General features: G+C 41.0%; 1 protein-coding gene across 1 annotated transcript; it reads left to right on the forward strand.

Annotated features, from left to right (window-relative positions):
- pgm1 (phosphoglucomutase 1) lies at positions 1-9,080 on the forward strand. The gene is made up of 11 exons (XM_085375787.1): positions 1-355; positions 2,931-3,093; positions 3,213-3,356; positions 3,570-3,695; positions 3,889-4,079; positions 4,881-5,035; positions 5,134-5,249; positions 5,343-5,478; positions 5,799-5,982; positions 6,331-6,465; positions 8,326-9,080. Exons 1-11 carry the CDS (start codon positions 110-112, stop codon positions 8,413-8,415), a joined length of 1,686 nt encoding a protein of 561 aa, XP_085231913.1. The 5' UTR covers positions 1-109; the 3' UTR covers positions 8,416-9,080.
- The last annotated feature ends 2,342 nt before the right edge of the window (positions 9,081-11,422 follow it).

Raw genomic sequence — 11,422 nt, forward strand, 5'->3', positions numbered from 1 at the left:
GAGTTGCCCGGTGTGTACGTGTGGCTGCTCCGACACTGCAGTCGCCTGCTTGTCGGACCGGACTGCGGATTACACGGGGGTGACCATTGGTGCTCGCTGGGGGTCAAAAATGGTGAAAATTACGACAGTGAAGACCAAGCCGTACACGGACCAGAAGCCCGGGACTAGCGGTCTGAGGAAGAGGGTGACGGTGTTTCAGCAGAACCAGCACTATGCGGAAAACTTCATCCAGAGCATTATCTCTGTCATCGAGCCTGCCGAGCGCCAGGCGGCCACTCTGGTGGTGGGAGGGGATGGGAGGTTTTTCATGAAAGACGCTATTCAGCTGATCGTCCAGATTTCAGCTGCCAACGGGGTCAGTAGCAGAACGACATGTTGTTCACCTTTGCTGTATGTGTGCGTCTAGCTCACTGAATCTGTTCCTATAGAATAGCTTGTAAGCTAGCAGGCTCACATCAAGCTAGCTGTCAAGTATATCAGATGCATTCCTAAATAACTAGTCTGTTGATTAGTTTGACATTATTTGGTTAGTTTAAAAATTAAAAGTTTGCTACATAGAAAGCTAGAGTAACTTAAGTAGCTTAATGCTAACCGAGAGAACGACCAAATGCTCAAAATATTTACTGTCAGGTCATGTATTATTAACTTGTTAGCATAAATATACGTATTTAAACATGGGTTACGTTCTGCATATTAAAATGTTTCGAGAGGTGCTGTTCAGTTCTATATTAAATGGGTTCATGTAAAGTTATGCAATACTTTAAAGTCAATGACTACAGTTGGGGTGGCTAATCAGCTGCTCTTACAAGCTCTCTTAACCACGAGAGACAGCGCTGAATCCTGAATGACATTCCTGCCTGTATCTGCGCCTTGATATTGGCCCCAGTTCATTCAAACTGTGTTTATGGAAAACTACTTGACTGTTCCATAAGGTCCAAAGCAGTCAGTGAATCTTTGGCACGTATCGCCATCCCCCCTCTGGATTTCCATGCGCTGTCTCCGGTAGCCTGCTTGACCGTGGTGATCTTTTGGATAAAGTGCACGAAGGAGGTCGCTTGCATGTCAGACCCTTACCTCTGACATTTACACCCTGACTCGCCGTTTTTCAATCATTGGATATATTTTTAGGCTCTTGGTCCGTCTTGCCCAACTCTCTAAAAGGGAACAAAACGGGTTTAGATGTTGGGAAAGAAGGCACGATAAGCCAACGTTGTGATGTTTCATTGAATGTGTGGTTACTGGCTGATGTTACTCAAACGATTTTAGGCCATCGGGGGGCGTGGTCTGCAGCCGGTCACGTTGCTCTGCATATGTCTTGTGCATAAATGAGAGATGCACAGTGAGAATGCATCAACATAATATTATCAAACCCTATTACCTTCTTATTTATTTGCAAGGTAACCTCCTCACTCTCTGAGAGGACATATTCATTGTAGTCTAGCCTCGATCTGTGACCTTCCTTCTCATTAGATGGCCTCTGTCCTTCTTGTAGCTAATGCAAAGAAGCATTGCTAAATGGAGGGTTCATCTAATGAAAGTAGGTGTAAGTTGCACGAAGATGGCAAATCTTGGTGGGCATTTGTAATTTTGGGTCTATATTAGGAAATCTGGGTGAAATTGTATCATAAGTTACACAGAGATGCACTACTGCCCGTGTGATTGCACAAAGCAAACCATTGTGTGGTTAAATAGACCGCGATAATGCCATGATTTCAAAACTATAAAAGGAGTCAAAATATAACCTATTCTGCAGCACTTGTAAAGCACTGGGCAGCAGGGCCAGCTCAGGTCATAATATAGCTGGCTATAAACAAATGTGATTTGTATGGTGGCCCTGAGAGGTCAAATGCACTGCAGCTTATAAACACAATACAAATCTAAAAAAAATGCTGCAAAAGTACACAAAACGCAATAGAAGTTGAATAAAAAAATGACGGAGGTGACAGAAAACTGAAACATGTGAAGGAATGTACCGAGATCAACTTAAAAGAAGTTGAGGATTCATCTATGTTGTGCTTTGGAAAAAAGACTCGAGCTAATGTCTTTCAATCGCATGATTCATTTAATACTGCATATATGTTTTCTGTTAGGTGTTTAGAGCAACTTGTCATGCACATTATTGTCTCCTCTTAATTACTCCTGTGGTGTTTTGTGAACTGTTTTTTCCTATTTGCTGATATTTTCTCAAGTTGCAGTATGTTTGACCTCTCAGGGCCACTGTAGATTTGCACTTACTGAATTTAAAACATATATAAATGCACACACATCTCTCACTTTGAGGGTCTTACAGGGACAAACTTTTATAGCCAGCTGAAAGCAGCAGTTTTGTTAAATCTGAGTTTCATTATAGTGTAGACTCATCACTCATTAATAAACTGCTACTCGGCTCGGGATTTCAGATTTGAATACCCTTAGTGTGTTAGAGGACCTAATATTGGCTGTAAGAGCCAGTCTGGTGCTACTCACAGCTGCTGTTCAGCTGATCTAACCACTTGGTATTGGGCAATACTATTGTAAAAAGTTTAATAACATAGTCAGGGGCGAGCCCTTGCAAGCTCTTGCATGTAAACAAAATTTATAATGAAATATAAAATGCACAGCTACCCAGTATAATGGTGCAAAGATGGGTGAAATAAGTTCAAGCTGTCATCCAGCAGCAGTGTTTTGGGTTAGCTCCAATAATGATTTGCAAAATCTGACGTATTAAAATAAATAAATAAATAACAAAACTGGAATAATTCAGGATGGATGTTGGAGAAAGGTGTGGATAACCTTCTCAAGGTTAGTCAATGGAAAAGGTGTTTAATTTAGTCTTTTGCATGGAGCATCAGTACCCTTATTACTTCTACATTATGGTTGGAGCTGTGAACAAACACACACTTTTGCCTGTGTCCATTAATTTGCACGTGTGCATCTGTTCCTGCCTGCAGATAAATCACCTAGTGATTGGTCACAATGGCATCATGTCCACCCCAGCAGTCTCCTGTGTGATCCGCAAGAGAAAAGCAGTGGGTGGCATCATCCTCACAGCCAGTCACAACCCCGGAGGCCCCAATGGAGACTTTGGCATCAAGTACAACATTTCCAGCGGAGGTGAGACAAGTGCACAGACCCACTGTTTCTCTAATCACTATAGTCCAAGTCATAGTTTGCTCAATGTTCCATATTTGGGCATTGCCTGGTTTCTAACCAGTGTTTAACTTTGAACGTAGGACCTGCTCCAGAGGGCATTACAAATAAAATATTTGAGATCAGCAAAAGCCTGCAGGAGTATCACATCTGCCCAGACCTCAAAGTGGATTTGTCTAAGATTGGCAAGCAGACCTTTGAAGTGGACACTTTCAAGCCCTTCACAGGTAACAGACCCACGGATGCAGAATCCTATCTTTAACTGAAAGATGAAGAATTAGTTAAATTAATACCAACGTCTTGAACTCTCTTCTCTTTGTAAACACATGTTCTAGTCTATTCAAATCTTGAATACATGTTGCTTTGTAATTTCATGTACTGCTGTGATTTGTACCAGGACTTGTGTGCCAACTTTGCTTTTCCCTCTTGATTTATCTCAGTGGAGATTGTGGACTCAGTTGATGACTATGCAGAGATGCTAAGGGGGATCTTTGACTTTGCTGCATTGAAGGAGCTTCTTTCAGGAGCCAATCACATTAATGTCAGACTGGATGCCATGCATGGAGGTAGGGATGAGCATGTATTAAATCGGTCATTCAAACAGTGGATGCTAGTTCCTAAATTGAATAAATTACCAACAGGCAACACAAACGGAAATAATCTTTGTGCATCACAGTGTAAAGGAAAGTTTGTTCCGTTAGTGACCATGGCAGCATGTGATGTGTGATCCTTTATTAATGGCGCTCTTACTCCCTCTAGTGGTTGGTCCTTATGTGAAGAAGATAGTGTGCGAAGAGCTGGGGTCTCCAGCAAACTCTGCAGTCAATTGTGTGCCCCAGGAAGACTTTGGTGGTCACCACCCTGACCCCAACTTGACCTATGCTGCTGACCTGGTCAAAACCATGAAAGGTGGAGAATATGACTTTGGAGCTGCATTTGATGGTGATGGTGTAAGTTCTTCAGCATTCCCCTAATAAAGGATCATTTAACAGCTGTATTGGCAAGAGCTGGGCGGCAGAGTTATGAAGTCTGGACCTGGATATCAATCTGTGATATGAAATCACTCAGAATGTATTTAATCTAATAAGTTTTCATTCAAAGTTTATATTTTCTTTATTACATGAGTCAATCACAATTTTAGGCCTACTTCCCAGAGTGAGATTGAATTTTGGAACAGCACTTAATGTGGAATGTTTTTAGTTAGCCGTTTTCCTCACCCTTCCTCCTGACAGCTTCATGTTTCATGAAAGGAACAGACCAAATGCTTAACAAAGAAATCACGAGAACTATTTGGTAAACTTGTCTTCAAAATTATCAATATAATCTAAGAAATGTTTTACAAAAATTATATACTTTGGGATTTGAAGGGTTTTAAAAGCTTTTTTTCAGGAAGTACTGACACTAAACCATCTGCTGCCGATTACCAAATCGGAATCAGCATACTTTATTAATCCCTAGGGAAATTATGTGGGTTACAGTTGCTCCAGTACAGTAACATTAACAAAAACAGACTAGACTATTTAACAGTACAGTATGTTAAGATATAAGGAATAGCACAATATATACAAATCACCAAATAATAAATATCCAGAGTGTGATTATAAAAAAAATCAAGAAAATTGACAGCTACATTAGAAAAAGGTAAAGAAAAGGGTGTGTGCAAAAAGGATGTAACTATTGCAGTGTTTACAGTGTAAATGAATAAAGTAATATCACAGCTCAGGATTGCCATCTTTTTGTCCCCTCTTCAGGATCGCAACATGGTGCTGGGTAAACATGGCTTCTTTGTGAACCCCTCGGACTCTGTGGCTGTCATTGCTGCCAACATCAAAAGCATCCCGTACTTCCAGAAGACCGGCGTCAAAGGACTGGCTCGTAGCATGCCTACCAGTGGAGCCTTGGACAAGTAAAAACCAAAACAGTTTTTATATTTTTGGGTAAATTGGAAAAAGTGCAAATCAAGAATCTTTTTTTTCCTTATATGATGTAATCTGTGTGTTTCAGTGTGGCTAAAACGCTGCAGATGGACCTGTATGAGACTCCAACTGGCTGGAAGTTCTTTGGGAATTTGATGGATGCTGGTAAACTCTCTCTGTGTGGAGAGGAGAGCTTTGGCACTGGTGAGACTCGGTCATCACATTTTTCTTTTTTTAGCTTTGACACCAGTAAGAATTGCCCCTCACCCAATCACATCTCTCTATGCTAATAAACAGGCTCGGATCATATCCGTGAGAAGGACGGCTTGTGGGCGGTGCTTGCGTGGCTGTCAATCTTAGCCACCAGGAAACAGAGCGTGGAGGAGATAATGAAAGATCACTGGCAGAAGTTTGGCAGGAACTTTTTCACCAGGTCAGAGGAGATGCCTGCATTACGATTTATGAAATGAGAGTTTGAATCCTAAAAGATGAGGGTTTTTAAACACCATTGACAGTGTTAAGAATTTTTAAACACCACTGTCAAAACATTTTTAAAAAACTCTACTTGAGACTATGCAGGAATGGCGCCTTTCAGTGGCAAATTGGAGAAATGCAGCACAAGTGGAGTGCAACAGTTATAATTAAACTTTCTTTACTTTTGTCTCTTCAGATTAAAAATGTGTCATTATCGAAAGTAGTTGAAAATGAGTTCCTATGTATATTTTTAAAATCTTGGTCTAACTTCACTTCCAGGTACGACTATGAGGAAGTTGACTCAGATGCTGCCAATAAGATGATGAAGGATCTGGAGGCGGCAATGTTCGATCCGTCCTTTAAAGGAAAGAAGTTCTCATCGGGTGATAAGACCTACGAGGTGGCCATCGCTGACAATTTTGCCTATACAGACCCTGTCGATGGGAGTGTTTCCAAAAACCAGGTGAGCAGCCTGCAAAACAGACCCCATTAATATTTGCAGTCCACAATTTACACAATATCCTGCAACAGTGCTCCGCTTGCCTCATGTTTTAGAGTTGTTGGGGGTTTTTTTTCCACTTCAGATGCTACTAAGAGTCTGTATCCAATTTAAAACAGATTCCATATTAAAATCAGACCTGCTAATGATGCGTTTCAAAAGCTGGCAAAATACCTGATGAGGTCATACCCCTGTGCATACACACATGGAATAACTCCCACCTCGTACATTATATAACCACATGTTACTGCTCAGTCGATATTTGAATTTGTCACCATCTCTTACATCTTTGTTTCTCTTTCGCACTCCCAGGGCCTCCGAATCATCTTCTCCGACGGTTCGAGGGTCATTTTCCGTCTCAGCGGTACAGGCAGTGCTGGAGCAACCATCAGGCTCTACATAGACAGCTACGAGAAGGACGCGCAGAAAATTTACCAGGATCCACAGGTGAGGACAGAGAGGAGTAATCCCAGCTGGTTGGATCCAGGGAGGAAAAAGATTAGACAATGAAGTCATCAGATAGGAAAATAAACAGTTACAAAGTTTTTTTTCTTTTTTCACGAATCTTTTTTATTTGCGTGCATGTGAATAATTGTTTAGGAGGGAGGGGGGGGAAAAAGATATTTATAAAGGTTGTCAGCCCTTTATCCATCTACATCACAGCAGTTTAATATTCACATGGGCTTCTCAACCTTTTGGGTTGCCTGGAATGATCAGTAACGTGTACGATGGCCAGCTAGCACTGGGTGGAGCCCTCAACAAAAAAAACAGGCTGAGAGATTTTATTCAACATGGGAGATGAGATGATGGAGATGTTTGGCCAAGTTTTGACTTATGGCACCTTATCTGGACTGGTAAGAAAAAATGAAGAATGCAAGTTCCAACTAGACACACTTCATAAAATAATTTTGAATGGTGCAGACAGGGAGGTGATGTAGTACAAGAAAGAAAAAAGTTCTGCTCCAGCTCTTTATCCTTTTCAGCGCTTGGACACTATGAATGAACAGATAAGCAGAAACATACTGCTTCAGAATCAGAGCTTGACAGATAAATAGCCAGCAGGTTAATGGTTCAGTTGGCTGACTTTGGGTGGGTTTGATTTACACACCCATGGGGTGATCTCCTTTCTGTGTGGATTTAGAGAAGAAAAAGTACCTCACACAAAACTGATACAAAAAGCGCTTATTTTATGAATCCGCTGCGTCGTGTTTTGTCACAGTTAATAGTGTTCGATGTTGGTCATGTTTTAGATTCTTCTAATTTAATCGTTCTTAAAAAATAGTAGATGTAAGAATATAGAGTTGAGCCCATAGGTTGTTGGGCAAGGCCACACTTTTTGTAGTTTTGCCTCTGTAGACCACCGAAGTGGATTTGACATCAATCAGTCATCACTCTGTGATAGAAGTGCAGATTTCCAACTCACAAATAACTATATTGACAAGCAGTTTGATGGCCAGGTGAGGCCTGTTAAAAAGTTGGTAATAATAATAATTGAGAGACACCTTAATGAATGGAAATGCAGGTTTACAAGTAGCTGCAAACCACTGGTGGTGGTTGTTGTTTTTAAATTAGATTTGGATTGAGGACCATGAAGGTCAGAAAGTCTGCACAGTTTGGGGGTAAAAAAGTGGAGAGATGAAATCAAGATTAACTTTTTCAATGGTGGGAAGAGAAAAGTAAGGAGAGACGACTCATAATTCCGATGTTGTGGCTGCCATTGGAACTGGATTACTAGTGCTTATTGATGATGTGACTGCTGATAGAAGTAGCAGGATGACTGTAGTCTCTGCTCAGATTCATTTAAAAGCTGCAAACAGACAGAGCTTTGCAGTGCAAATGGATAACCGCCCAAAGCGTACTGCAAAAGCAACACACGTTTCTCAAAGCAAAGAAACGTGATATTCTTCAATAGCCAAGTCAGTCACCTGATCACAAGACCGTGGTTCCCAGTTGCTGAATAAAAGTAAATGTCTATCAGGATATCTCAGGGGGGAAACTCAGAATTTGAAGATGTCTGAGGTATTAAAAACAATATTTAAATGTAAAATTAAAGTAATTTGTCCACTTAAAACTGAGCTTCTTAAAAAGGGGCTTAGCATATTTTGGACCAAAGTAGTTTTATTTTGGCAGCTCTTCAGTTGGGCCTTGCTAGTTGAGGTTTCTGCTCATAGCTCTGATACTGGCGGCATTAACGGCAGCTTAGCAATACAGAACCAGAAGAAGCTGCTTTGTACTGAAGGACTTCTATAAACTGAATGACCTGAACAGGAAGTCCGACGTTCGCTGTTCTTTATGTATCTCGTCTAGGCGATCCTGGCTCCTCTGGTAGACATCGCCCTCAAGCTCTCCCAGCTCAAAGAGAGGACTGGACGCACCGGCCCGACTGTGATCACATGATTCCGTTGCCACACTGCCTCCGCTCATGCTCAGCAACAGGATACTGACACTCTGTCTGGGGTGACGCTGCCCTTGAATGCTGTCTTGGCTTCAGTTCCTAGCTCTTTTTAAAGAAATAGAGCTGGACAATAACATGCAGGGTGAATACATGAGCAGCTCTTAATTTTTGCATAAAGTCATCCATTTCCTGTCTCTAGTGCTAGTACCCAGTGAGCTTTAATGGTGTTTTCTTTGAAATGTTGGTGAACATCTGCCTGAGGGTTCTGATCTTGTCCTGTAAGCTTAAAATGACATAAATGCATTAGATCATGTTCCGATGTTATGAAGAAAAGATTGGACTTTAGAAACAAGTTTGCTTCAGTAACATGCTCTGTGTTCATTTCAAGAAAAAATGTGCTTAATGTAATGTCAGGAATAATAATGTTGTTGTCCTGCTCTGTTCCTAAACTATATATCATAAAACTGAAAAAGTGCCACACTGACCATAGTTGAGCAGTTAGGGGAAACCTCACCCCTTTCCCTCCACTCCCCACCCCCATACTGACCTGGTGCCTTCTCCTCCTCCTGATCTCCAAAACCACCACATTAGCCTAATGGGATACACCAAACCACAGTTACTGTTAAACCAACACGTCCACCAGTGAATAAAAGAACCTTACATAAAAGGGCCGTAGTCCTGTTTCTTTGTTCTGTTTTTTTTTTTTAAATGTTTGTCTAATAAATTCTTGTCATTCATTCGTCTGTCATATTCTCACAAATATGGAGCGGCACTGTACCTTTTCTTCTTGAAAACAGCAGGTATTTAGAGAAGTGGTAACTGCACAGAAACAGATTAAGAAAACAAAGCATTCAAAAGGCAAATGTGAAAGTGTATGTGCGTGTGTGTAGGGTTGTTTAGTGATTGCTTTTTGTTCAGTTTGAAAGTTATTCTATGTAAACGCCGAGATCTTTTTCAGCAGAGCGCGAGCCAAACTGTAGGACGAGCCTGAAGTGCTTCCAAGACGACGATGCCTCTCCAAAGACATTCCTGAGGAAAGCGAAGTATAAACTGATGCGTTCTCTCCCTCCCTCGCAAGTCTTCTTGTTTTAGCAATGGTCTCTGTAATCCTACCAATTAGTTATAGTGGCAGGAAGTTAAAGGATCCAAAACTATGTAACGGCAAATGGAATTTTTTATTTTTAGGGGGGGTGTAGATCAGGAGAAGTTAGGTACTGTATTAGTGGGAACTTTGTTCTCTTTACATGATACACATTTGAAGTTGGTGGCATTCCTCTTCACTCTAAACACAAACAGCTCTACCTGTTTGCACAAATGCCTCCAAAGCCTATAGCAAGTAATTAAAGTTCCTGAGCTGGACTTAACTGTCCAGTCAAGTTGTATTTTCTTGCGGCTGTCTAAAGAGTTTCTTGTTTGATGACGTTATGTTACAATTGACTGTTAATACACATTTCCTGTGATTTTTTTTCTTTCTTTTTTTTAAATGTTATTTCATTTTTTTAAGGCTTTAAAACATTTCACGTGGCGCTGTTTTCTATTAAGAGCCATTTCTGAGTAAATGTTTCAAATCTTTCATCTCTTGTTTACGTTAAGATTGCAGATAGGGGGGTTTTAAGGCTGATTGCTAGTCTTCAAAGGTACGTTTGGGACGTATAACTGCCCTAAACAGTTCCTCTCCATCCCCTTAGGAGTCGCAGTAACTGGGTGGAAACGTTTTCATGCTGCATTGTTCAGACCCTGTCAGGCTGACATAGCGCAAAGCATAATGTGTTCCCCTTGTTTGGCTCATAATGGCTTACAGGCTCTATTTGGATTGGCTGTCATTACATCAGGTAATCGCAATAAGGCTTACATTAAGCTGACCTGGTCCAAAGCTATTAGATATCCAAATGGCTTTCTCTGGAGCTGGCATGGTGCCGTGTGGGTTTTTTTTTTAAGAGCAGCCTGTTCATTGCTTTCATACAAGAAGAGGGCGATGTGGCAGACAAAGACACTATTCTCAAAGGCTTTTTGCTCTCTAGTCATGTTAATATAAAGTATTTGAAGTAAAGTAAGAAATAGTTTTAGTAACACTTAAATACATGAGATCCTTTTACTCAGTCATCTGTATCACAATTCAAGGATTGACCTTCATTTTCTAGGTAGTTTGAGAATGCTGAAGGTTAGTATGCTGAATGTAATCAGATTCTGAGGTAGTTTTGACTGTTATGTGCAAAAATGAGCAGCTCTTCTGCTGCACTCTGTGTGATGCATACATGGCATGGTGATGCTTCGGTTAGCACTATCACCTCACAACAAGAAGATCATGGGTTTGAATCCTCAGGGTGACTGGGACCGTTCTGTGAGGAGTTTGCATCTTCTCCTTGTGCCTACGTGGGCTCTCTCCTCCTAAAGATGAAGCATTTGTTGGAGATCTGATTGTGAAATCTGCCTTTTGTTTTAAATTGTCTCTTTTTTTGTTACCACCCTGTAACAAAAAACACATTTCTTCCTATTTTTTTGTTGAGTGTTCAAAAAATGCCAAAGTTAACACAGACATTACAGTAGATAAATAGTATCTGAAAGTAATGTCTTTAAAAATCAGGGAAAAACATCCAGTCCCAGTCCCCAAGAAATGGACTGGTTCTTATACGGCGCTTTTCTACGCTATCTGAGCACTCAAAGCGCTTTATACAACTAATTCATTCACCCTATCACACCCATTCACACAAGCACTTTTTTTTCTAAACTGTTAGTGCCTATCTAACATTCATACGCATTCACACTCTGATGGATGCATCGGAGATCAACATGGGGTTAGTATCTTGCCCAAGGATCTTTGGCATGCAGAGTGGGATCGAACCACCAACCTTCCGGTTAGTAGCTGCTCTACCACCTGTAGCTACAGCTACAGCTCAAACCCTCTATCACTGGGTTAAAAGACCACAGGCCTGTTGCCCGGATGTCTCTAGTCATGAAATCTTTTGAGAGATTGGTTGTGACCTAGATGTAGGACATCACATGTCCCCT

Source organism: Diplotaxodon limnothrissa, linkage group LG17 (assembly GCF_057381915.1).
Source record: "Diplotaxodon limnothrissa isolate DT_005_m linkage group LG17, D_limnothrissa_male_GT1.1, whole genome shotgun sequence".
Classification (NCBI taxonomy): domain Eukaryota; kingdom Metazoa; phylum Chordata; class Actinopteri; order Cichliformes; family Cichlidae; genus Diplotaxodon; species Diplotaxodon limnothrissa.

Excerpts from the sequence above, each read along its gene's own strand:
- pgm1 (XM_085375787.1), top strand. The coding sequence starts at position 110 with ATGGTGAAAATTACGACAGTGAAGACCAAGCCGTACACGGACCAGAAG. Across the intron at positions 356-2,930 it reads AGATTTCAGCTGCCAACGGG|ATAAATCACCTAGTGATTGG; the intron begins GTCAGTAGCAGA and ends TCCTGCCTGCAG. Across the intron at positions 5,479-5,798 it reads GGCAGGAACTTTTTCACCAG|GTACGACTATGAGGAAGTTG; the intron begins GTCAGAGGAGAT and ends CTTCACTTCCAG.